This window comes from Heterostelium album, assembly GCF_000004825.1.
Source record: "Heterostelium album PN500 unplaced genomic scaffold PPL_scaffold11, whole genome shotgun sequence".
In the NCBI taxonomy this organism is placed as follows: Eukaryota; Evosea; class Eumycetozoa; order Acytosteliales; family Acytosteliaceae; genus Heterostelium; species Heterostelium album.
Window position 1 is genome coordinate 535,904 of NW_008805073.1, and position 27,111 is coordinate 563,014.

General features: G+C 34.4%; 8 protein-coding genes across 8 annotated transcripts; 5 read left to right on the forward strand and 3 right to left on the reverse strand.

Annotated features, from left to right (window-relative positions):
* Nucleotides 1-37: 37 nt before the first annotated feature.
* PPL_09602 (uncharacterized protein) lies at nt 38-1,924 on the forward strand (the record flags this gene model as incomplete). Its single annotated transcript, XM_020580395.1, has 5 exons — nt 38-128; nt 204-255; nt 353-772; nt 890-1,148; nt 1,241-1,924. The coding sequence occupies 5 exons, from the start codon at nt 38-40 to the stop codon at nt 1,922-1,924; spliced, it is 1,506 nt and encodes a 501-aa protein (XP_020428982.1).
* A 1,170-nt stretch (nt 1,925-3,094) lies between these two features.
* On the forward strand, nt 3,095-5,004 carry PPL_09603 (uncharacterized protein; the record flags this gene model as incomplete). The annotated part of the gene is made up of 2 exons (XM_020580396.1): nt 3,095-3,679; nt 3,754-5,004. The coding sequence occupies 2 exons, from the start codon at nt 3,095-3,097 to the stop codon at nt 5,002-5,004; spliced, it is 1,836 nt and encodes a 611-aa protein (XP_020428983.1).
* A 117-nt stretch (nt 5,005-5,121) lies between these two features.
* Nucleotides 5,122-6,216, reverse strand: gpn2 (GPN-loop GTPase family protein; the record flags this gene model as incomplete). The annotated part of the gene is made up of 5 exons (XM_020580397.1): nt 5,122-5,214; nt 5,249-5,382; nt 5,487-5,643; nt 5,722-6,071; nt 6,177-6,216. 5 exons carry the CDS (start codon nt 6,214-6,216, stop codon nt 5,122-5,124), a joined length of 774 nt encoding a protein of 257 aa, XP_020428984.1.
* A 284-nt stretch (nt 6,217-6,500) lies between these two features.
* Nucleotides 6,501-11,666, forward strand: PPL_09605 (polyADP-ribose polymerase; the record flags this gene model as incomplete). The annotated part of the gene is made up of 7 exons (XM_020580398.1): nt 6,501-6,889; nt 6,973-8,099; nt 8,192-8,384; nt 9,518-9,585; nt 9,678-9,900; nt 9,969-11,249; nt 11,627-11,666. 7 exons carry the CDS (start codon nt 6,501-6,503, stop codon nt 11,664-11,666), a joined length of 3,321 nt encoding a protein of 1,106 aa, XP_020428985.1.
* Nucleotides 11,667-12,765: 1,099 nt separating this feature from the next.
* On the reverse strand, nt 12,766-15,090 carry PPL_09606 (uncharacterized protein; the record flags this gene model as incomplete). Its single annotated transcript, XM_020580399.1, has 7 exons — nt 12,766-12,799; nt 13,538-13,562; nt 13,903-13,933; nt 13,978-13,998; nt 14,066-14,119; nt 14,879-14,919; nt 15,075-15,090. The coding sequence occupies 7 exons, from the start codon at nt 15,088-15,090 to the stop codon at nt 12,766-12,768; spliced, it is 222 nt and encodes a 73-aa protein (XP_020428986.1).
* A 968-nt stretch (nt 15,091-16,058) lies between these two features.
* PPL_09607 (cyclin family protein) lies at nt 16,059-17,258 on the forward strand (the record flags this gene model as incomplete). The annotated part of the gene is made up of 3 exons (XM_020580400.1): nt 16,059-16,238; nt 16,321-16,576; nt 16,693-17,258. 3 exons carry the CDS (start codon nt 16,059-16,061, stop codon nt 17,256-17,258), a joined length of 1,002 nt encoding a protein of 333 aa, XP_020428987.1.
* Nucleotides 17,259-17,380: 122 nt separating this feature from the next.
* On the reverse strand, nt 17,381-19,917 carry PPL_09608 (nucleolar GTP-binding protein 2; the record flags this gene model as incomplete). Its single annotated transcript, XM_020580401.1, has 3 exons — nt 17,381-17,460; nt 17,564-17,683; nt 17,754-19,917. 3 exons carry the CDS (start codon nt 19,915-19,917, stop codon nt 17,381-17,383), a joined length of 2,364 nt encoding a protein of 787 aa, XP_020428988.1.
* A 625-nt stretch (nt 19,918-20,542) lies between these two features.
* On the forward strand, nt 20,543-27,090 carry PPL_09609 (putative splicing endonuclease; the record flags this gene model as incomplete). The annotated part of the gene is made up of 11 exons (XM_020580402.1): nt 20,543-20,634; nt 20,749-20,887; nt 21,359-21,670; nt 21,746-21,969; nt 22,027-22,200; nt 22,385-22,436; nt 23,517-23,721; nt 23,787-24,436; nt 24,515-25,505; nt 25,588-26,670; nt 26,741-27,090. 11 exons carry the CDS (start codon nt 20,543-20,545, stop codon nt 27,088-27,090), a joined length of 4,272 nt encoding a protein of 1,423 aa, XP_020428989.1.
* Between the last annotated feature and the right edge of the window lie 21 nt (nt 27,091-27,111).

Here is a 27,111-nt window from a genome sequence, read left to right on the forward strand (position 1 = left end):
TAGAATAATTTAAAAATTTTTAAAAAATAATTTAAAAATGTATAGATTCACTACATTATTACTATTATCATCGATTTTATTTATTTCACTGATATCTGCTCAGTCGACACCTACTAACCCTAGTTGTGGTAAGTTAGCTTCAAGTTCAAATCTATTGCAATCAGAGGAAATATTAATAATAAAATTGATTTGAACTATTCTAGTATTTTGGGTATCTTCATTATCAAAAGACGATACAAATTGCACAATTTCAAAGTATGTACATTGCAATCTTGTGGATTGAAAGATATCTTATTATCGTTGTTGGGAATCTGTATCTAATTTTACTTTATCTTGCTCTTGATCTTTCTAGTCCATGTTCGAATTTAAAGGCAGCCATTATTCTTGCTAATGATGTAACAGCTAATTGTACTACCACAGATACCAGATATATTTATATGATTCCAGATGGTGATTACAAAGGAAAGGGAAACGTTGAGTTTTCAGTCGATATCATCACCTCTGGCATTGAGGAGATCAATATTGTCGTTAGTTCTGCCGACTTGCCAGCAGATATCAACAACGTTGTCTACCCACTCGCCAATCAATCCTCAAAGAACGTCGTAATCAACGGTGAATACAATGCTTTCCTCATCAGATTCTACCCCAACAAGGCGTTGTACACCTTCATCGGTATCGACTTTATTAATGGTAACGCTCGTGGTAACGTCGGTTATCCACTCTACGTCAACGAAGCACCATCCGTCAGTTTCAAATCATGTACCTTCCAAAAGTAAGTGTTTGTTTGTTTCTTTATTTGTTTATTTGTTTGTTTTGTTTTGTTAGTTAGTGTTGGTTGTTTCTATTTACTAACAAACTATTTCATAATAATATTTTTCAATCATTGTAGTAATAGAGGTAATAAAGGTGGAATGTTATTCATTAGTTCGGTATTCTCCACTTCGAATATCACAGATTGTCAATTCATCAATAATACTGGTACTCTTGAGAGTGGTGCCGTCTATATCAGACAATCGTTTGGTATCAACATTTTGAACACTACATTCCAATCGAATACCGCTTCACAGGGTGGTGCTCTCTATGTTTTGAATTCAAACATCGTTGTCAACAACTGTCAATTCACCAATAATAATGCTACCAACAATGGTGTAAGTAGTATTGATATATTATCAAAACAAAACAAAACAAAACAAATCGAATCGAATCGAAATATCTAACCAAGTTGTTGTTATTTATTTAGGGTGCTATTTATGTTAGTGGTTCAAATGTAGCTGCAAATCTTGGTTGGAGAATGAATACATTCAGCAAGAATACAGCTGTGCTTGGTGGTGCTATTTACGATACAGTTTCAACCATTCGTTATTACAACCTCAACTTGACAGGAAATATCGCTTCGGGCAAGGGTGGAGCCACCTACTTTTTGGATTCGTCGTCCGGTATCTTCAAATCGGTTTTCGCTAATAACAGTGCCGCTCAAGGTGGTGCTGTCTTCACCGTCGATTCGTTCCCAAAGGGCAACCAACTGTTGATCAGTGAGAGCAACTTCACCATGAATATGGCCAGTGTCGGTGGTGCACTCTATTGTAACTCGAGTACCGCACGTATGAACTTCCAGAACACGTTTGAGAAGAACTCGGCAGAGAATGCCGATACCGCAGTGGAGTACTGTTCGATCACCTGTTTGACCACCAACAAAGAGTGTGGTTGCACCAAGGGTTGTGGACTTCCACCACCTCCAGTCACAGTCGTCACCAACTCTACCGAAACAAAGATCGCCATCGCTATTTTCGTTCCAGTGACAGCCATTCTTTTGGGTCTCGTTGGTTATCTGATTTGGAAGACAAACAAAAACAAGAGTAAAATGCAACAAAGAGCATTCGATGAAATTAGATTAACACCAAACAATGATAATGAACAATTATAAATTAATTTAAACAATAAATAAATAAATAATATATATCGTAAATTAAAAGTAAAAAAGAATGACAACAATAAAACTATTGTAAATTTGAATAAATTACTATTTTTATTAAGATATTGATTTATTAGTTGATTATTTGAAAGAACTCCACCAACAAATATTTGTTCCACTCTGAATGTAATTTACAATGTTGTTTGAGTTATTTGTTGTTTGTGGTTAGCATTAGTGTACTATTCAGATCAACCATGAACAAAATTCTATAAAATATTGTGCTGAACGCTGTCGACTTTAAAGTGTTGGTTTTCCAACCTTGATCCAACTGAAATCACAGTCAAATCAAAGATCCATTAGTTCGCAAGGCGATGTTTCAAGGGAAACCAAACTTCTGGCTGGAAGAGCACAAAAGCTACTTATCTATCTGCTTTGCAACCAAAATGAATCCACATCGTCCTTCGTATCTGACTCTAATGATGTATGTAAGGTATATAGGAGAAATTATAACAGCAATAATAAATATTATATTTAATCATTCCACCAGACTTCGAATGTATAAAACTAAAACTCTCTAGTTTTTCTAAAATCTAATGGTTATTAGTTATTAAAATATAATAAAGTCAAACAGATATTGTACATACTTCAATTAATTGTTCTTTAGAAATTCTAAATTTTTCTGGTAATCTTTACACCTGTTGGTTAACTAAGTATAATGGTAACACTGGCGATTGATTGGCGATTGGTTGGTAACACTGGCGATTGATTGGTAACACTGGCGAATTTCAAAACTTTGTGTGACAGAGATCATAAAACATGCATTTTTTTTTGACTGATTCCTTTATTGATGTCACTCGAAATCTTTACTATTGATGGTTTTTGGTGGAGTTTTCGTAGTTGCTGTGTAATGCGCCTCAGTAATTGAAGATCTATATAGCGTTGCTTTTTTATGTATAACTTTGAGTTTTGTTCATGGTTGATCTGAATAGTTATTATTAATGAATATTTCTTCTGTTGTAAGTTTAGACTAAACTATATAATCAATCAAATCTGATCATGTGGCAAAAAAAAAAAATTGGGGGAAAAAGTTTATGAAAAAAAATGATGATCAGATATTTATTTTTTCATTCTTCAATCAACCATTTGTATTTATATATCTATTTATTTAATTAATTATTTTCAATGTGTACATTAAGAGGTATATGGATATTGAAAGAACATTCAACAGGTGCAGATGTTGTCTTTTCAAAGAGAATCAATACTGTTGAGGTGAGAGTGCGTCTGATGTCAGGCTCAAACTACCAGCCTATTCCCTCTGACAACGATCTACTCCGATTGTTCTACTTTGATGTGATATTCCCACAGCAACAGCTGCTGCACCAGCAATCCGCACAGAATATGGCAGGTTCCATTGCAGCGCAGCAACAAGCGAAAGCAGCTGCCGCAACACTGCAACCCGGTCAACCGAAACCAGTGCCACCACCCGCCACTCAACAGCAACAACAACCTCATAACAATATATCGACAGCGTCACTCAAGCTCTATGACTCTACACCCAATACACACGTGATATCACTCAATCAAGATAGAATATGGCCACTCATCTACATCAAAAAGAAAAACTTTTACTTCCTGACGATTCCGGTGATCAACGAGTATCTCACCAACAATGTAAAGCCAAGTTTCATCGAATTACCACAGATTACAGCATCCGTTACCTTCCTAGAGGAAGTAGCATTCTTTACTCAATCGTTTCTAGCAAAGCCAGTATGTAGAGATTATGTTGTTGTTGTTATCTTTCTTATACAATTCTTGCGGTTATTAATATGTTTTCCACATAGCCACCATATCCAGAGTTACAAGTTTATTTTGCAAATATAATACCGTTTGGACAACCAACGGATTCCAATTTCAATAATATAAAGACGATGATTAAATCTGGATTTCCCTCGAATGAGGTGTTCACTCCTCGCAGACCTGCGTGGCGTCCATTCTTACACAAGGGAAAGCAGCAGTTGGATTTCATTATCTCAGAGACTGTACAAGTGATACAATACGATAGTCAAACAGTACCAGATCAAATCAAAGTATTTGGTTCACTCTTTTGTAAAGCAGAGTTGGAAGGACAACCTGAAGTATCTGCTTATATAACAACTCCACAACCAACAACATCAACACAACAACCAACAACAGTATCATCATCATCATCATCTACCCAAAGCAATAATAATGATATTTCAATAACACATATGTCTATAGATTCCACTGTTCAAACTACATCGGATGTCGCTATTACCAACAAGATTACATTCACTCCACCACTTGACAACTTCCGTGTTTTGACGTACGGTGTCAGTGGTGTCAAGACTATTCCGATTCGTGGATTCTATCAGATGAAAGAGATTACACCGACACTGGTAAAGATTCTCGTTCAACTAAAGCTGAACGATCAAATGCAGAATAGTTTCGATTATTGTTTGATGAGAATTCCTCTTAGTGGTCGTGGCAACATCGTGACGGTGAACGCCAGTCCAACGACAGGATCGATTCACATCGATATGAACCTGCGTGCAATCATCTGGAATATCGGACAGAAGTTCTCCGGTCGTAATCTCGAGGTTGCTCTGCCGGCAGAGATTGCATTCGGCCCAATAACGAACCCACCCATAACCCCGACACTCTCGGTCACCGGCTCCAGCGGCAACCAATCGAATACCGCCTATCCCAATCAATCGTTCCCAATCACCGAGCAATCGCAAGGCGACGACGACGACCGCGATCCATTCTGCTACAATTCCAACACCTTTGTAAAGCTGTTCTTCAAACTACAACACTGCACTCTGAGTGGATTCAACATCGACCCAAAGAAGGTATCGATCTATCCGGCATCGAAATCAAAGATCAATGTCGATCGTGAGATTGTCAGTTCCGAGTATATCATTTGGAATTCACTATCAGAGAATGTAAAATCATCATATCAACCACCAAATGTTTCAAATATTCAATCAACATTATCGTCATCAACAACAACAGGATTTACAACAACAACAAATTCATCATTATCATCATCTTCAATAATTTCAAATGAATAATAAAATACTATTGTTTTATTATTGTTAACATATCTTAATCATCCATTTTATCATCTTTAAAATAATTTTCTTGTACTTCTTGATTCTTTTCGAATTGCCATTTCATTTCTCTTTCTTTTAGATCCATGATAGTTGAATTGTTGGTATTGAGTGAATTATAGATGAAACCGTTGCTCTTGTCAATCTTTTTGAGAAGATCTGCCATACTCTCTTTATCCATGATATTCAATGGGTGAAACGATACCAAACTGAAATCCTCTACCAAACCTGCAACTGCTTTATTCAACGCATTATACTGTGGATGTTTAACATCGTGATCCAAGAAACTATTTAAATATGCCAAATCTAAAACCTCCGTATAATATTCTAAACTAAAATCTATAGAGAACAAAAAAAAACATTAATAAATGTATTAAATATATAATAAAACTATAATAATCGATCAACAAAATGTAATATAATCAATCGATATTAATACATACCTAAGGGACCATTCTTTTCTATTAAATCTATTTTTGATAATACGTTTATATGTGGAAGAGGTAGACGTAACATCGATGAAAGTGAAACGAGTAAAACCGATATAAAGTTGGCTGCTTGTTTACAATAGAATGAATCAAATACTTGTATTACTGTTAACTATTATTAATTGTTTAGTTAATACATACATATGTATTTAGATTTAAGATTATTATTATTATAAGTACTACTACTTACTCTATATGATAGTTTTGTAATTTCATCTAAAATGTTTGAAACGGATTTATAATGAGTGTATAGCTCGACTTGACCAGGACAATCGAAAATTATGTAATGATTTCTATATTGATCTAGTTTCTCTTTTAGCCAATCAAAGTTCTTCTCTAGATACTCCATGCAGTAAATGAGTGCACCATTCGGACCGAGTTCCTCATCCAACATCAATGTCTCGAAATCAATGAGTTCTCTGATATCTATTGCAGCTTCATAGGGTATATTCTCATTAGCAGGATCTAAATTTACAATTGCTACCTTTCTACCCAATGATTCCATAAATTGTGACATTCCATTACAAAATACTGTTTTACCTATTATTTATGTTTAAACGAATTATATATATTAATTTAATATTATTTTCAAAAAAATAACAAACAACAGATATAACAACAACAACTAAATAATTCAATACATACCTGAACCTGGTGGTCCAATTACAACCATACCAAAAGGCATTCTTTAATTATTCTTATATGTATGTTAGTTCACACACTGCGCAGTATGAAGATAATTACAGTTTTCTAAGAACTTTTTAATTTTTTTTTTTTTTAATCGAATTTTGAAACAATTTAGACAACAAAGATTTTTGAGGGGAAAAGAATCTATTGTAACAACCATTTTTAAGTAATAACAACACACTTTTATCTAAATCTCTATTTATTTATATTTGTTCAGTTAATAATAATAAGATAGTTTGATCTTGTTGAAATTATTTTTAATAAAAATAAATAAAATATATAATGCCACCAAAGAAGAAACCAGCAGCTTCAGTACCAGCGACTGCTACTATTACTACACCAACAACAACTTCAAGTTCAACTTCAACAACAACTACTACAACGACAACTAATGGAAGTGGCGGAAGTAGTAGTCCATCATCGAATGTAAAAGTAATCAAGTGGTATTGGGCTGGTGATAGTGCAACAGGAACACAAGATACTTTGGTTGAATATACAAAGGCATTGAATGATCAGATAGAAGATGCCTATCAAACCTATCTCACCGACAAAAAAGACAAGAAAGCCAAAAAGTTTGATGTTGACAAAGATCGTTACATCGACTTCCCAACAATGACACAATGCCGAAAAGATGATAAATCAAAGAAAAGAACAATCGAGAGAAAAGAAGAGTAAGTTTACATACAATGAATATTGAAATATAACTAACTAACTGACTGACTAACTAACAATGATTATGTTTGTTTTGAATTAGACTTGTCACTGCGACTTCCTCTGGAAGTGCACCGGCAACACTACCAAAGAGAGAATTGAAAAATTCAAAGGTGACAGCCAGCAAAAAGAGACAGATCGATAGTAGTAGCAGTGAAAGTGACAGTAGTGATAGTAGCGATAGCGATAGCGATGACGACGAGGATGAAGACTACTATCCGAGTTGGTATTGGGCTGGCGATAGTAATGGTGGTCCAGCCAACGGTGGTGGACATCAAGATGTCTGGGTCAAATACGATTTAAAATTCGCAAAGAAACTCGAGGAATCCTACCAGAAGGGTGATATCAAGTTGAAGGTAGACAAAGACCGTTTCATCGATATACAAAACATGTTGCAACGTCGTTACGACGACGAATCGAAGCGACGTTCGATCAAGCGTGAAGACGCTGCCAAACTTCGTCCCACCAAGAAGAAATCAAAGACAACAACAACTACCACCACTACTGTTGGCGGTACAACCACAACATCGTCGTCGTCGGCAGGAGCATCAGCAATCTCTTCCACAGCAAGTGCAATTGCTGCCGTCCTCAAGTGTCCGTCGTCATGGATCGACATCTCCATGGACTACAAGGAGATCGACGTCTATCCAAACACCAAGGAATTCATGTGGATGTCCGATTTGTTCACTTCGACAATCTCACATCTTCACAAGGGTAAATCGACGTTGTCTCCGATCGTCTTTAACAATCTCAAGGTGTCGCGTGTCGTCCGAATACAAAACCCGATCGTCTGGATGCGTTATCACCATCGTCGACAAAAGATCCTCGACGACAACGGTGGAAAGTGTAAACCGGTGCCACTCGTCATCACAGACATCCCCAACGGACCGGAAGTCGAACGGCTGGCCAACGAAATCTACCTGTTCCACGGTCTCAATGTAAGCTCGATCCCGGGTATCGCCAAGTTTGGATTCGATCCACGATTCTGCTCACTCGAGGGTATGTTTGGTGCCGGACTCTACTTTGCCGAGAATTCATCAAAGTCCAACCAATATTGTCACGCTGGTGCATGCACCGCCAGTGGATTCCAATCGATGTCCTGTAAATGTACTGCAAATGATGAAGTTTGTTTACTTGTTTGTCGTGTAACATTAGGTGATTGTTTAGTTGGTAAGTTATCATCATGAAATCAATCGATTTCCATTTTCATTTTATTCATTAAATTCTAATTGTCAATTCATTATATTTTATCAATCCAATAGAAAATGTATTTAGAGGTAATACACCAGGTAAATTCTGGTATGGTAGAAGAACCGAGCCAAAGAAACCTGATGGTGTAAATATTTATAACAGTGTAATCGGAGAGTCAAAAGCAAACTATGGTCCAAAAGCAGAGCTGCAGCTCAGAGAATATATTGTCTATGAATCAAGTCAGGTATATCCTGAATATAAAGTGTATTTCAAACGTGTAAAGTGATAAAGCAAATAGCTTTTTCCAAACAACCAAACATTCTATCATTAAAATTAAAGCCATTAAAATTTAAAACAAAACAAAAAAGTTTAAACTAATCTTTAATTAAACAACTTATTGGTTTATGCTTCTTCCCATGTTTTATCTATTCCATCTTTTTTTAATCTTTCTTTAACAATCAAAAATATTTGGATGCTGAGCATTTTTGTTAAAATCAGACCAACCAAATATATCAAAATGATTGATTGGATGGGGACCTTCTATCTATTAATCTTTTAAAAGGTTAAACACCACTCCACAAAAGATTTATAACCTTTCACTGACAAAATTATTTTTAAAATTTATTTTCTGTTATATATATATTTTTTTTATATTAACCAATCTATTTTTTAATAAAAAAAGATACCAAATTGAAAGTGAATTTTCAAACCATTCCACAATAGATGTGGTATCCAAACATACCAACACATTTTTTTAATTTAATTTTATTATGTTTTATTGGGTAAGGTGGTGTGATTTTTTTTATTTGTAAGTGTGGGAGTGGTTTATATTAGATTTTGTTGATCATCAATACCTCTCATATGAGTATCTATTATCTATATTCAATGGTGGTATTTATTCATTCTAGCAGAAACTTAACTTCCAATTGATCAATGTGTTAATTTTTGACATTTGGGAATAATTTTAATAAATTGTTTTGTTTGATTGACATTAATGATGCTTGATATTAACTATTGTTAACCAATAGAATTTAAAATTTTCATAATATATTGATCATTATTAAATTTTACCATTTTTGTATATTTTTTTATTTAAATTTATATTACTGATCTTAACTTAATATTAAGTTGTAAGTAAGTGCTGGTTAAAGAGAACCTTATTAAATCTCATCAATTGTTTGCTTTTTATTTTATTTAAACTATCTACTCCTTTATATAAATATCCAAAAATTGTGTGTGTGAATGTAAGTAATACTATTTGTTTGTTTTATGTAACTCAAATATTCAATCTTCTATCTATCTATCTATCTATCTTATCAAATTAATTAAAAATTACTCCTATTATTTTTATTTAAAACCTATTTTAAATTATTCCAAATATTAATTCTATTTTCCAGATATATAGATTTATTAAAAAAATTAAATAATAATAACTATGAAGACTATAGTTATTTTATACCTGGTGGTATCATTAATATTTGTTAATGGTAAATAAATAACAACAATTAATTAATAAAGCATACTAATTATATTATTATTTTTAAACAAAATAAATAGGTTGCCCAGATTATCCAACTCCTGTACCAATTGATCAGAATGATCCAACCATTCAAAAAGCCTATGCAGAGGTAGACTCTCTCATCCAACAGAGAATGGAAGAGAATGGAATCAAGAGTTTTATGGCCACTATTGTCTATGGTGATAATATGGTCTGGTCAAAAGCATACGGTCAAGTAAATCCATTGGATGAAAACTCACCACCTCTTACCATTGATAACACGTAAGTTTTAAACAAATATAATAATATATGTTACCAATATATATTAATGTTAAATTAAATACCGATAGTGTAAGAATTGCAAGTATTACAAAATCATTTACTGATTTAATGATGTTCCAATTACGTGATCATGGTGTCATTGCTTTGGATGATCCAATCTCGAGATACTATCCGGATTTCACTATTATGAATCCATATAATACCAAGAGAGATATCACATTCCGTGAGTTGGCTTCTCATCAATCTGGTTTGCCACGTGAAGTTCCATGTGACTTTGACATGCTGCCAAATTCCACTATCTGTTCAGAGGAGATCATCTTGGAGCGTCTTGGTAAGACCTTCTTGATTCTCCCACAATACACAATGACCCACTATTCCAATTTGGGAATGGCTCTGCTCGGTCGTACCTGTGGAAAGGCCGCCAAAGTCGAGTATGAAACCTACGTTGAAGAGAAGATTCTCCATCCCCTCGGAATGAAGAATTCATCGTTCGAGTATGATGCTATCAAGGACCGTATGGCCATCGGTTTACAGCTCTACAACGGTACCTACTCTGAAGCACCAATCCTTGGACTCGGCTGGGGAACTCCAATGGGTGGATTGTACGCCACCGGACGTGACATGGCGCGTTACGCCAGCTTCTGGTTGTCCGATGAAAACGACATTCTCGACAGTTCCACAGTGAGAGAAGCCATTGGAACCACTGTATCGTTGGTCAACGACGGTTCCAGCGCTTACGGAACTCCATGGGAAACATTCTACAACGAAGATAACAATGTCTGGGTTAGAATGAAAGCCGGTGCTCTCGATGGTTACCGTTCACAGCTCGCCATGATCCGTGAGTACAAGATCGGTGTCTTCTTCTCGGCAATGATGTACATCTCGTCGGTCGATCTCTTTGTACAGGATGCTCTGAATATCTTGTTGCCAGCATACAACGCTGTTCTCCTCAGCCAGAACGCACCACCCGAACTCCCCAAGCCAATGTTGTTCAAGTCACATCGTCCTGCACCAATTCCAATGGGTACATTCATCGGTCTCTACGAGTACGAGGGTGGTTACTTCCGTGTGCGTGAGATGGACAATGCTTTGGTCGCCGATTTCGGAGACACCAATCTCTTCAACGTCACCGATTTCAGTGCCGACTATCCAGAGATCAAGCGTATCCAAATCGCTCAACCACAACAGTACAACTGCATCTACTGTGATGACGGATCAAACTATGAACTCGTATACTTTAGAGTAAAGAGCAACGATGTTTCCGCTGTACAAGTCATGGGTCAAGAATACCAATTGGTATCAAAGAATCCAAACGTGCCACTCAGCGAAAAACGAAGAAGAATAGGATTGTATTTCTAGAAAAATAAATGTGTTATTTCATTTTACAGGTTGGGTTTTTTTTTTTGCTCTGCTTTTTTTGTATTATTTATTTTTGAGTCACAAAAGTCCAAAAAATCAACTATTTTTTATTCATTTACCAATATTAAAAAATAGTTCATTTGCCAATATTAAAAAATAGTTGATTTTTTGGACTTTTGTCAATTATATCTAAAAAGAGAGAAAAACAATATCAACTATTCCAAACTACACCAAAATCAATATTCAAAACAATTATTACAAATGTTAATGTTAATCAACAAATGTATTCAACTCTGATCAGAATAACAAACAAAAAAAATCAAGATTAGATTAATTTATCTAAAATTGTTTTTATCCCTTTTTTAAGTGTAACTTCTTATAAATCAATAAATTCATTCAAGAGTTAAATATATATCTGATTCCAAATGGAATGTTAACTCAATAAAATTTGTACTAAGACAAAATACAAAAAGGATTGGGATTGGGATTATTTTGTCCAACTTGTAATTCTTCAAAATAAGAAGTGATTAATTTTTAAATTAAATAGGGAATCTTCCCTCCTAAGGAGTACAACAATAGATAAGTTAGTCAACAAAATTGAAGAACAAATTTAGAATATTATTCTATTGATTGGATACTCTAGAAGATGATACATCGCTGTATTTAAACTTTAAAATTAAAAATATCAACCAAATTTTTTTTTTTTTTTAAAGTGGAAAGGTATAATTATCTTTGATTGAACATCAACTCTCTTACCGATTTTTAAAAAAATCCGACCCAACTTTGATTTGTTTTTTTTATTTTTAAATTTTTACTATAAAAGTAAAAATTATCATTAGAATAAAATTTGTATTATCTAAAAGAAGGAATTGAAATAATTGTTTGCACTTGCTTGAATACTAGAAAGAAATAGAGATCTATTTTTAATGGATATTTTTTAATTTTTTTTTTTTTCTAAATAAAAAAATAACCAATAAAGTTAGTTTCTTTTAATTTAAAATTTTTTTAATTTTTAAAAAATTTTTGATTGATCAAAATTACCAAATGTGGTTAAATTTTTGTTTTCAAAAAAAAAAAAACTCAACCTTTCGATCTGGTTTTATACCACAAACCAACACTATGCTCAGCGTTGGGCGCACAAGAAGATACCACTTTTGGTTCTCTTAAAATACATCACATTATCTATTAAATATTGTTGTATTGTTTTCTCATTTCAACACACACAGGAGCTGCAAAGAATGTACACCAAAAACAAACATCACCAACCATATCTCTACCATACAAGATGTTAAAAAATTATAAATAAATCAAACCAAAGATATTTTTATATTTAGTTTAACTATATATGGTTGGATAGTTGGTTGTTTGGCTGATAGGGTGATGTTTGTTGTTTTTGTGCCTCTTCCAATAATTTCAAACAAAATTACAAGATAAAGAAAGAAACAACAATTGGTAGCAATACAATACAATAAAAAAAGAAAACTCTTTCCTTCTTTTTATTATAATTTAAGATGAATCATATACACCTTCTATAGAATATCTATATATCAAAATAAACATCTTTATAAGAATAGATAGATAGTCAAGTTAATCATAATTAAACAAAGTTCAACTCAAATTAACAAGTCAGTTGTTAACAAGGCTTGAAAGTGACAGGCAGACAAACAGATTGATGTGATAATTTCATTTCCTACAATAAGATTTGATCTATAACCATTATTATTTGATAAATATGGTATAATCAACATAGATATTAAGAGAAAAGAAACAATTTTACCAATAATTATAATTATTATTATTACTTTCGAGTTTTATTTATTTTATTTATTTATTATTTAATTAGTTGGCACCACTACAGAGTGTAGTAGTATTAAAGGTTATTCGTTGCAGAACTATTGTACAATAGTTCACCAACTGTTTACATATCAAACATAATTGTTTGTCTCCAATTGGATAAAATAATTTATCAGTAGTTAGTCAGTCGTTCTTCATTAATAATAGTCATTGTTTACACAATCTACAACTTGAAGTCATCTTCACCTTAACAATCACCAGTACAATCACTTGGATAAAACAATCAGTATACATTTCGATATTGAATAAATTTTCAAACCCAAATTAAGTATAATAGATCGAAACCATCAGATCGAACCAATTACAGTTAAACATAACATAGAGAGAGAGAGAATACCACATCAGCAGCAGCAGCAACAGCATCATCTACTAAATAAGAGAGAGAAAACAGTAAGTTATCAGAATACTAACAAACGAATCATACAAACGTTTTTTCCTCTTTTGAGAACCTTTTATGATAAACTCTTCACAACTTTGTTCGATATCACAATCTCAAATCTCTCTATCTAATAGTAAAATCGGAATGGCACTCAGAGTAGCTACTCTCTTGTTGTTTCTTTCCTTTTTTTAGAATGCTAACGTATTTCAATCGAATTAAACACGCCATTCATCCATAAATGATGAAAGCACCATAGTTGATTGGAAATACCAATAAATAAAACAATGATTAATTAATTAAATAGAAAGAGATTCTATATCATATATGTACAATACACTTTGTTTTGGTTTTGGTTTTATTAATAGACACACACTCACACACATGTTCAACAACAATCATCACACACTTACCATATCTGGAAATTTCCTTATTAAGAATATCCTGTTTTATTTTAATAATCGGTTACTACTACTATTACTACTTACTACCCATCCCATTTCATTTTCCTTTAATATAAAATAATTAGTAATGATGGAGCTAACAATAGACTCACACTTTTTCACACCCACTCACTCTATCATATTCTTGTGGATGTTGTTTGTAGAATGGATCGTCACATTGACTATTCTTTTACCATAAAAATCTTTATTGACAATATACCATCACTCCACCATATTTTGTCTCTGATTTCCATGTAGTTCATCCAAAATTTAATTTGTTACATAAAATAATGTGAGAAAAACCAACAAGCAATACAATCAAAATTATAATAACACACACCACAACACAAAAATGCATAATACTGTACATTGAAAAACAAACCGTCACAACCACAGGCGCAAAACTGAATCTATTATCCATCAGTCATATGTCTCATGTACCATTAATTAGTTTGGCAACCAAATTTTTTTATTAATGTACTACAATAACATACACTTTGATATAATAATGATTTAAGCAATTATATATAATTATGTTATTTAATTGAGATCATCATCATCATTATGTTGTTTGGTTAGCCAACTGACACTGTGTGTGCTGTGTGTTGGTTAATAATTATTTTTTGATAAAATAATGGTTGGTGTGCGAACTGTCATGGCAATGCTAGGCCACATGAAACAATAGTTTCTCCCTCCAAAAACAATATAACCTTGTTATTTTAGCTAATTACTTAAAGAGGTAATTAATAACTATAGATAATCAGGAACACTACTCACTCAAGTATTCTCATTCTCACTTACTCTCTCAGTGTTGTTGTTTCTTGTCAAGACAACCCGATTATCCGGATAACAAATGATAGTTCGATATCTTGATAAATAGATCAGAAAATTAACACTGTTTCACTCTTTAATCAAAATTCCAAAACAATATAGTCCTATTTATAACAACAACGGCTACTGTATTTTTTAAAATAATTACACATTTACCTTTGTTTTTTTTTATTCTCCCTCTTTTTTTTAATGACTGATCCTTTTTATTTACAACAATCAAAAATTTACCACAATACCACTGGAATTGGTGTTTCCCACGCCACTCACTCACTCATCACACTCACACAACACAGTTATTGCAAACAATTTACCACAACTACTTCTCATATTATCAAACACTGAGCACCGACCCACACCATCAAAACACAACACATAACAATCACATAAAATATACAAATATGTATAATTAAATTAAAATTAATTTAATTTTATTTGTCTATGCAGTCATCCCATCTGAAACTGAAAGACAGCAGTCCAACCAGCAATCCAATCCAACAATATTAATACAATGTTTCACCAACAACAATTGATTTTGATATCCATAAATCAATAATTGTTTTCATTACGATATTCTAGTATTATCTTTTCATATCTCAAACAATTTCTCATAGTCCAAACTATATAATTCAAGTGAATTCTTTTTTTTTTTTGTTTCAGTGTTTGCAATTGTAGAAATAGATAAAATAATTAATTTTATTCATAAAGAAGAACAATAGACAACAACTATAGAATTATAAATTTCATTTTCAAGATAAACAACAAAAAAATAATAATAATAATAATTACCCCGTACATCTGGTATGCATCCATAATTAAAAATTTTTATATAGACCCAACACCTTTTATTTTTTTTATTTTTGTTATTTGTTTTTTTGTTGTATTTACATTTATTAATTATGGTATAATTTTTGTTTCTTTGTTGCCCCTCACCAAAATTGGTTTCTATTATTCAACACCCATCCATTCACCCCACCCTACCATCTCTTGATTATTTTCTTGGATGACCATCCAATCTATCTTTCAAAAATCTCTACTTTCCTTCCATATCCAAATCTGAAACTATTTACTCATTCCCTAGATTTCCATTTCCTATCAACTCATTCCATTCTCCTTACTAATTATTTTTTCTTAAAAACGAATCACCTTTCAAATATATTTCCATTAATAAATAATAAGAAATAATAATAATTATTAATAACTAAACTATAACAATCCCAATATTTTAATTTATATTCGAATACTAATTTCTTAATATTTATTTAATTTTTATTTAAATAATAATTTAGAAATTAAAAATGTTTAGTAATAATCCATATGTACAATCACCAAAGAACCTTGTAAAACTCCCATCAGTCAGTGATATCATCAAAGATGGTATTGAAACCGTCAAGCATACTGAATGGAAAGAGGACCAAACACCATTATTCTGGAGTTTATCACATATCCTAAGTGAATTACCATTAATTGGTGATAAAGTAAGTTTAAAAAAAAATAATTTATTTAAAAAAATAAAAAATAATTTATAAACTAATAAAATTATTTATTTATTTATTTTAGATCATTCAAAATAAGGGATATGTTAATATTACACATACAAATTTATTTGTTTCACCAACTGGAGAAATACCAAGAATTGGAATTCCAGATTATTTAGTTAGACTTGTTAAATTCTCGCCATGCTCCAAGGAGTGTTTCATCATGATCATCGTTTATATTGACCGTTTGATTGCCAAATCAAATTTCATTGTCAATAGTTTCAATATTCATAGATTATTAATCACAGCAATTATGGTTGCTTCCAAATATATAGATGGTAATTATTAACAATAATTCAAAACAATTCATTAAAAATATTATCAATTATTAACTTTAATAATCTTTATTTATTTAGATATTTTTATAACAATGAATATTATAGTCATATTGGAGGTGTTTCAAGAGATGAACTTAATAAGTTGGAAATGGATTTTTTGACTTTGTTGGAATTCGATGTTTCTTGTCCATTGAATGAGTATCTTGATTACTTTGGATTGTTGGATACATTCGTTAACCACATCAGACAACAAAGACAAAAGCAACAGATGATGATGATCAACAATCAACCATTCCACTACTCATGTTCAACTGCCGCACCATCTATTTCCACCAGTTCCAACAACGGTTCCAGTAAATCGTCGTCGCTTCTCATTTCGAGATCAAACAACAACAAAAACCAAATGCCAACATCAACCTACAATACCATAGTTCATCATCATCATCCCCAAAACACCAATACCAATGTCACAGTAAATCAACATAACAATCATCATTACCAATCAACATCATCAACATCAAATATTAATAATCTCATCAATAATAATAGTAATTCAATTGAATTGCCAACTAATGTAGTTCCACCAACTACAAATTCAATCATTTCAACAAGAAGGAAATCTCTTAGAGATCAACAACCAATTTTCCAATTTCCAAATGGAGTACCAACTTGTATCTCATAATAATAATATTTAACAACAAAAAAGAAAAACAAAAACAAAAAAAAACAAAAATATATACAAAAGATTTAAATATTTATTTGTTCAATTAACATTAACAACCAATTATCATTATTTCACTAATATTATATACCAACGATACAAACTGTAGTAATACTACAACCCTTTAGATTATTATTATAATAAAAACCAAGAAATTTAAATACTTTATAAAAAAAATTGTTTATTTCGTTTGAATTTTAAAATCGATTATTATTATTATTATTTCTTGTTGGTGGTGTTCATTGTCTGGTATTTTGGCTTCTTACGAGCACGATTTCTATTCTTTACATTATGTGTCTCATAAAAATGTACTCCAACCTTTTGTTTATTAGTTGTTCTTCTTTTATCTTTTGGTGTAGAGTCTTCATCGGATGATACTTCTGGAACTATAAAATAGATAGATTGTTAGTTTATGTTTATGTCTATCTTAAATTAAATTAAATTAGTGATAATTACTATTTTCTTTGTATTGATTTCTTGGAACAATAACTTGTTTAGCTTTCTTTTCAGCGGCTGCTTTGGCGTTGGCCAACAATGGTAAATGCAAAGATACTTCTTTCTTTTGTTTCTTTTGTTTCTTTGGTTTAACTTCATCCTCTGAGTCTGTAAAAGTTTCATCTTGTTGAGCTTGTTGTTGTTTCTTATTGGATTTCTTAGTTGCTGTTGTTGGTTGAGTTGGCTGCTTTGATGCCTTTCTCTTATTCTTATTCTTCTTTGAAACTTGCTCTTCCTCTTCGCTTTCACTATCACTTTGTAAATCGTTATTTGCCAACTCTGCCTCTTCGTCAAACTCTGAATCCAAATCATCCAAGTCTGAGAGATCGTCGTCATCGCCATTACCTTCTTCGTCTTCCTCACCGCTAACCTCTTCGTCATCATCATCAACCTCATCATCATCACTCATCTGATTCTGATACAATTCATCCCAGTCTGGTTCATCCTCGAATGGATCTGCATATTCGTCACCCTTTTGATCCTCCTCTGTAAACTCTGATTTAACCTTGACAAGTTTCAAACTTTGATTCACTTTGATATCTCCAAACAACTTTTCCTTCTTAATAGCAGCAGTAGTAGCTGGATTAGTATCTGTTGTAGTAGTTGTTGTTGTAGTAGTAGTTGTTGTTGTTCCATCTTCATTCTTAACTTCAGTCTCCTCAGTTTTGGTAGCAACTTCAGTCTTGATTCCGGCTCTTTCATTCTTCAACTTTTCATACTCCTCCTTTGGTAACTCGGGGGGTGGTGTAAAGTATGGGATTTGTCCACGTTGGAAGTCATAGAGTATCAGCTTGGCGACGGCATTGAGATCGGGCTTGTTCTTCTTCAAGAGCTTACCCTTGCGCTCGGCCAACTTGGTCAAGAAGTCTTCGTGGTCGGTCCACTCGGCAATGTTGTAGGTCTTGATGAGATATTCACGCTTGATACGACGCAACACCTCTGGAATATACTCGGTGGCATCCTCGAGATTCTCGACACGAACGACACCCTTGAGAACGAGGTCCGCCTCCGCTTGGCCAGTGGCAGGCACGACACCCGGACAATCGATCAAAAAGATACGCTTCATCAGAGTGACGTACTGCCAGACTTTAGTCTCACCGGGAATCGGTGCAGCCTTGCAGACACGCTTCGACTTTAGCGTATTGATAATCGACGACTTTCCAACGTTGGGATAACCGATGAAACCAACGGAGATCTCCTTCTTGTCAGAGTGCAACTTGCTGAACTGACGGAGCAACTGGATGAGTGCTCCCTTTCCGAACGGGTTGGTAATCGACGAGTGGAAAGCGAGCGTTGGATACTCCTTGGAGAGAACGGCTACCCATTTGGCGGTGGCCCATGTCGGCACGAGATCGCACTTGTTCAACACGAAAACCAAGTGTTTGTGACGCGAGTTCTTTCGGAGCGATGCTTCCAACACCTTGGAACGCGTTCCCATTGGGTCACGAGCGTCGAGCACCTGAATGAGCACATCGGACGAATCGATCACCTTGTAGAGCTCACCCCAAATACGCTTACTGGTACCCTTGTCAAAGATGTCGAGACGACGCGAATCACGCATGTCCAGCTCCACCTTGATGTTGGAATCCTTGGTTTCGTCGTACTCGCCCGTTCCACTGGCCGCCTTGTTCACCATGGTGTCGTAGTCGACGAGACCATTCAAGTTGGGACGACGACGTTGTTTGTTGGGACCGAACGTTGTCTCGAACGACTCGGTGGTCAACAGGTTCATCTGTGTCTTCTTGGTGGAATCCTTGAGCAGACCCATCGGAAGAGTCGACGCTTTCAACAGCACTTTGTAGGGATTGTCGATGGTCGAAGACATCTCCTCACGGAAGGTATCGAGCTGCTCTTGACTGACGGATCGAACGTTACCAAAGAGACGGGCATCCGGTGCAATACGGGTGTCGTGCGAGGTGTCCTTCGACATGTAGGCGCCACTCACAAACTTACCCTCACGCGTACGAATCGGACGTGCACTGTACATCTGCAGACGACGAATAGTGGATCGCGAACGCAGATGTGTAGCACCCTTGGGCACTACACGATCTGGATTGGTCTGAGTGTTCGCCTTGGAAACTCTATTCGTAAAGCTATTTGCTTGATGTTTTTTTGGTGGTGCCATTATTATTATATTATTATTATTATTATTATTCGTTTAGTTTATTATTCTTTCTCTATAATTTTTCAAAAAAAAAAAAAAGTAATAAATAAATAAATAAATAAAAAAGTAATAATAAATAAAAATAAAAAAATATTATTAATAATAATTTAACAAAATAAAAACGACCGAACAACTTTTTTGATTAATTCGACAAAAAAATAATTTTGAAAAAAATAAAAATAAATAACAAGTTTAAACTTTCATGTAAATTTTTATTTTTTATTCATTGTACAATGATCGATTGAATTCAAGTTGGATAGTCAAACTCAATTCGAACTTAAGGTTATGAATCATTGTATACAATTAATTTGTGTTATTATTATTCTTGTTCTTCCTTTTTTTTTTTTGATTTCTATAAATATTTAAAATTTAACCAATAATTTATTATTTGAATAAAGACACCTGAGCATCTGAGTCGACTCGTTTGTTGTTTCCATTTTTTACTAGTTCCAAGAATTTTAAAGAGTGAGGTGAAGCTTGTTAGAAGTGAGCATTCATTCACTTACAAATTTTTATTTGATTTGTTGTTTTTTTTTTTTTAATTAGTTTTATCGTAATAGTAACTAGATAGTATATTTATAGTACTATGGATGCTGAATTTAATAAACAATTAGATGAACTAGAGAAAGAAGATGATCAAAAATTAGCATCATTTGAATATTGTCAAGATAAGAAACAGTTTGTATTATTTTTACTTACATCATAGCATTATTGTTGTTGTTGTTGTTACTAACTTACAATCGATGTTACCTTACACATTATTCACTCAAATCAAAACAAAACAAAATAAAGTGCATGGTGTAAATATACAGAGTATATGAAACTATTCTACTTTAATTATTTAGAAAGTCCACTTGTGTTTGAACCAGATGGATCAGGTAAATTCAGAAATTCAATGGATGAGCAACTGTCAGAGTGTTTCGATTGGTATGTATTGTATTCTGTTTTCACCAACATTGGAATGAAGAGAAAGAGACCAAGAAATTAATTATTATTAATATTCTATTTACCTTATCAAAACTAAACAAAACAAAACAAACAATACAAAACAAAACAAATCTAGCATTATCAAATATCATAGAGAAAAGAAATTACTTAGAGATAAATCTCTGGCAGACTACACACCAGAGAGTGTAATGCAGTTGTTCTCGATATTCAACAAGCTCGATCAAGAACGTCTTATCGGTCGACTGCAACGCCACACAACCACCAACGAGCCAAGAGATCGCATATTAGTTACACTTCATGAGATATTTCACTATCCTGATGTACTAGAGAATAAAACATTATATAATCTATTTGCAATGGTAATGCTTATTATCATCATCATCATCACCAACAACATCATTAATATAACAATAATAATGACTAATAATATGTTTGTTTTTGTTTGTTTTTTTAGGCATTATCATCAATTGTAGAAGATTTTCAATTGAAATTTCAAAATGGATCAAAAGTACCTGGATTATATATAATGTTGTTGTCAAACTATGCTAATCTGAGAGAATGGGCATTGGAGTCGTTGGACAGTGTCGGAAAGATTGCTGGTATGGATCAGATGGGTATCATACAACCGATATTAGAGAGAATCACACTACGCATTGAAAGCTACCTGCTTGGCAAATCCTATCAAACATACTTTACAGAGGATCCAATCGAATTTTGGATCGGTTTAGAATTATTAATAAGACAATTCGATTCAAATATATTTAAGGTATTATTAAACTAACTAATCACTGTCATAATAATAATATCTAATATTTCTATTTCTATTTCTTAAATTAAACAGTTTGGAATTGTTGAATATAGAAAGAATTTCGTTGATATTATGTTAAATGTTTTAAAGATACAGGCGAAACCATCGATTTCACAGAATTATCTAAAGTGTTTGTCGGCGGTGATCGATGCATTACAATACGATTTCTGGAACTATACCAATTGGAAACCGATTCTACTGATACAGGATCTCTGTGAATTAATTATGAATTCGAAAATTGAAAAAGTACAACAAGAGTAAGTAGAAAAGAGAGAGAAGCAAATATAAAATGTTTATTAATATTATTGTTACAGGGCATTGTTATTGATGGGAAAGATATCTAAACACGATAACAATACAACAGATTCTTCACTCAGACAATTTGTAATTGAATTCTGTTTCAATCGATGTGCATATCCATCTACACACTTCTCGTCGGTAACCAAAAACAAAGCATTCCTATTGGTATTGAGAATAATGATGTATTGGTAAGTTGTTATGAAGAAGTAGTACTACCTCAAACATTAATATAATGTTAATGGGCAAACAAACTGATTGATTTTGGTTGGTTGATTGATGATTCTTTTTTCTTTTCTTTTCTTTGTTTATTTTAATGATATTCGTTTCGTTTGGTTTGGTTTGGTTTGGTTGGTTTGGTTTGGTTCAACAAAGTTTTGAAGCAGGACTGCCTATTCCCAGTCTTGAGGGTTGGGGTGAGAGACTGGTATACTATTGTATCATGAAGAATCATATGTCGTTGGAACCGCAGATTGCTGATGTTCAAAAGTGTATCGATCTGTTGGTGAAGCTCATGCATGACAGTGTGCACAAGATGCGTCTGCAATTCCAGACGATCTATCACGGTCTGCAAGATTCTCGACAGGCAGCAATCACTGCACCGATCAACTCATTTTGGTACTCACAGTTGTGGCATATACTGTTTACGAGTGATCCACGAAAGATACCGTATCAAATACACGAAACCATCTATCAAACATATCGTGTCATCTCACTCCTCTCGATTCCACGCAGTTCTCAAGAGAGTGCTTCCGGCTCGCCAATCTTTGTCGCTCTGCTAAAGTACCAGGAAGGCATGGCCAAGTACATCAAGGAGATGACCTATCTGACGCCGTTCATCATTGACAAACAACCAGGGGTAAACCTCGTACAGCTCGATGTGTTGGAGAGCGAGGATTTCCTCAAGTGTACATTTGCATACACCATCAGCGCGTCACAGAAGATTCGCGATGAATTCAAGAGTTTGTTGATGAAGAAATACAAGGACACACGTGCCGACAAGCAGACTGTCACCAACTCACTGAAATACTCGATCAAGACAAATCCCGATGTCAGTTTGAAGGGTATCATCGGTATTTGTCGTGACATGCTCATGGCACTTGGAGTTCATCATGTCGACCCCGTGACGATGTCCACTTTCTTTTACTATATGAATCACATCATCTTCCATCTAAAAGTGCAACTGAATGACACTTACACACGTCGTTTCGTTCCGCTACTGACCGACACGGTTTGGCCAATCTTTGAAATCGTTTTGCGCGAGACCAACATCTATACGCTGAGAGAGGTCAAGCCTATATTCTCGCTGTTTAAAGACTCACTTAGCATTGTCTCACTGGTTAGATACACTTCGTTTCAGTCTCCACCTACATTCATCGTCAACTTCAAGTCGCAATCGAAACATCTCTTTGAATCGATGGCACAATACCCTTCGTACGTAAGAGATCAACTGGACGACATGATAGAGATGAGCGACAATCCAAACTTTACCGATTCATTCTACCAGGTTTACAACTCGTTGTCCGAAGACCTACAATACGAGTACGGCGCAGAAGTAGAGTTTGGATTCGAACCAACACAAGAGCAGATCGACGAAACTCTATTCAGCTCAATCATTGCAAATCATGTGCGTTGGATCGACATGTTTTTAATATGGGGACAAACTCAAATCGATTCGGAATGGTTTGATGCTTTCTCCATGATATTAAGAGGTAACAAACAATTGAAACAACAAATGTTAATAGTTAACTAACTAACTATCAACATCTATCTCTAGAGATAATAAAGAATAAATTGAAAATTGCAACTCCTTTGATGAAGTACTGTCAGTCGGTTATCGATACGAATACTCCAACTTTGACGGATACCCAGATGGCATCGTTGAAGAAATATTACTATATGTTGGTGCCACCTACGGATAAGCAACAACAGCAATTGTTGAATGCATCGAAACCGTCACCGGCACTTTCAATGGTGCCTCTCAGCACTCAGTCTTCCTATAGCACCATTCAGAAGGAGGACTGTCCACTCGGTCTCAATTGTACAAAGATAAGAAATCCCGATCATATTCTCCGATATCGTCACGTTCAACTTGAGAAAGGATACAGTGGTCCCACTCCAAATCTGCCGTCAAAGAGCATGATGGTAGGTGGATCTTTTAGCATGGGTAGACCATCGGCCGCACAGGGAGCAAGCGCAATTGACTTCAATACTCCATTCGACCCATTCGACCAACCACTTGCCAAACCAATTCCAGCGGCCGACAAGAAAAAGACTAAACTCTTGGACAACTTTGGTAGCTCCAACTCTTCCTTCCACCAAAGAAGAGAGAAAGCACGAATTGCACAAATGGAAGCACATCTACCAAAAGTTGAAGATCTACACAAAATCATTTTATCGTGGAATGTTGAAATGTTAAATCAAGTTGTATGTTAAATATATTGATTAATTAATTATTATTTTTGAATTGAGAATTAATTGACTAAACAAATACATTTAAATTAGGACGCCAATCTAAAAGTTTTACCAACTTCATTTGAAAATCTATCGGAATATATCCAGATTTTCCAACCATTGTTACTCCAAGAGTTTAAAGGTCAATTGTTAAAGGCGGTGGAAGAACTTGAACCAAGTGGTACACAATATGTTTTGGATGATGTGGCGAGAGAAGGTGAATTCCATGTCGTTCTATTTTTCTTGGATGGTGACGAAGAGTTTTCACTTGAGGATTTGGTTTTGCTGCAAAAAGAGATTCTCGGTGTCAAGTTTGAAGTGTTTGGTAAGATTGAGAATAAAGGCAAAAAAGAAAGAAAAGATAAGAACTCGGCTCGTTGTGCCTACATTAGTGTTAAGTTCCATCAGTTGGAGAAGATCGGTCTTTTGAAACACATGAAGATCAAAACACAATGGAACATTCAGAAACTCACGAGTCTTTCCACCGTCAACAGAGAGTATCTAGCTTTACACCTGGTTGGTAAAATCCCATTGGGTAGCTATATTATCTCACCGGCGCTGGCCATCACCAACCAAGAACGTACTAACAATGTCGTCATCCCACCGGCACTGCACAACAAGCTGCTAAGTGAGCTGAACTCCTCACAGATGGAGGCGATCTATCATTCGCTGATTCCACATGGATTCACCTTACTTCAAGGACCTCCTGGTACTGGTAAGACAAAGACCATCATGGCCCTTCTTTCGGTGTTGCTCAGTACGCCACTGGACTCAAAGATCAACTCGACGGCGCCACCAAAGATCCTGGTATGTGCTCCCTCCAACGCAGCAGTCGATGAAATTGCATCGAGAATTATCGATGGTGATATGTTTGACAAAGATGGTAACTCATATGTACCAAGTGCCATTAGAATTGGACAACCAAGTGCAATCTCTAGAAAAGTTCAACAGATTTCACTTGAATATCTTTTGGAAAAGAATTCAAATGATCCATCGACTTCATTAAATTTTGAACAATCCAAGATTATATCTGTTAGAGAAAGTATGTAAACATATTATTTTATTTTTATTAATATATATCATAAGTTGTATTAACAAACATTTCGCTTTTTATAAATTAATAGAACTTGCAGAAATAAATAGTTCACTGGAAAGTGTTAAACAAAAAATCTCTACTTTACAAAGATCGCTTGGAACATCACTTGGAACGGCCACTGACTCTACAAGAGATCTTACCACTCTTTATCATGAAAAGGATAGACTCTTTAAGGAAATTCAAGCTACCAAAGATAGTGAAAAAAAAGTATCTGATGTTTTGGAGTCGGCAAGAAAGAATATGGCTCACTCTTTGCTCAACAAATGCAATATCATCCTCTCAACTCTCTCGGGTAGTGGTCACCAAGAAACGTTTTCCGCCATCAAAAAGTTTGATGTTGTTATCATTGACGAAGCTGCACAGGCAGTGGAACCATCGACACTCATTCCTCTCAAGCACAACGTAATGAAGTGTATCTTGGTAGGTGATCCCAATCAGCTGCCACCCACCATTATTTCGAGAATGGCATCGCAATACCAATACGAGACAAGTCTTTTCCAGCGACTCTCTAGCTGTGGTATACCACAACAGGTCCTTAAAGTTCAGTATCGTATGCATCCTAGCATCTCAAGGTTCCCTTCACGTCATTTCTATATGAATGTTCTCGAGGATGGTCCCAATGTGAAAAACTATACTGAGGAATTCTATAAAGATCCTAGATTTGGACCATTCATTTTCTACGATATCTACGACAGTAACGAAGAATCTGGACCTGGTCATTCGCTCAAGAACGTCACCGAAGCCAAGCTGGTCGCTCTCCTCATTACAAATCTTGAAAACTCATTCCCAAATATCAAGAAATCTATTGGTGTCATCACTCCTTACAAGCAACAGGTACACGAAATAAAGAGGCGTATCAGTCCTGTCAATCAAGATATAGATGTAAGCTCAGTCGATGGTTTCCAAGGTCGTGAGAAGGATATCATTATATTCTCGTGTGTGAGAGCTCATAGAGGTGGAACCATTGGTTTCCTTTCTGATGTGCGTAGAATGAATGTAGGTCTAACAAGAGCACGTTCCTCTCTAATTGTCATCGGTAATTCCAACCTATTGAAACTCAATCCAGATTGGGAAGCATTGGTAATGCATTCAATAAATGTACTGAATGGATGTAAGTATAAAATCAAAGGAGCACTGTTTATATTTTAAAATCACCTCGTGCTAATATATTTTCAACATAGATTTCCCGATATCTTCAAAGCACATCGAATCAAATTTCTTACCTATGAAACCAGCATCAAACAATGTTAATTTCACCAATCCAAATCAAGCAAAACCAATTCTCAAAGTAAAGATAAAAGAAATGGAGGAGTTGACCAAGAATGACCGACCAAAAGAGAACGCAAATCGAAATGGAAATGGAAATGGAGATGTCAAAGCAGAGAAAAAGATTACATTGGAGAGTCAACATTTTGAGAAATATAAAAACCCAGACGAAAATGAAATAGATAAGGATAAAGAAAAAGATAAAGATAAGAAGAGAAAGCATGAGATCGATGAAACAATTGCTGTAAAGAAGGAAAAGATTTAATATAAATTTAAATATTATATT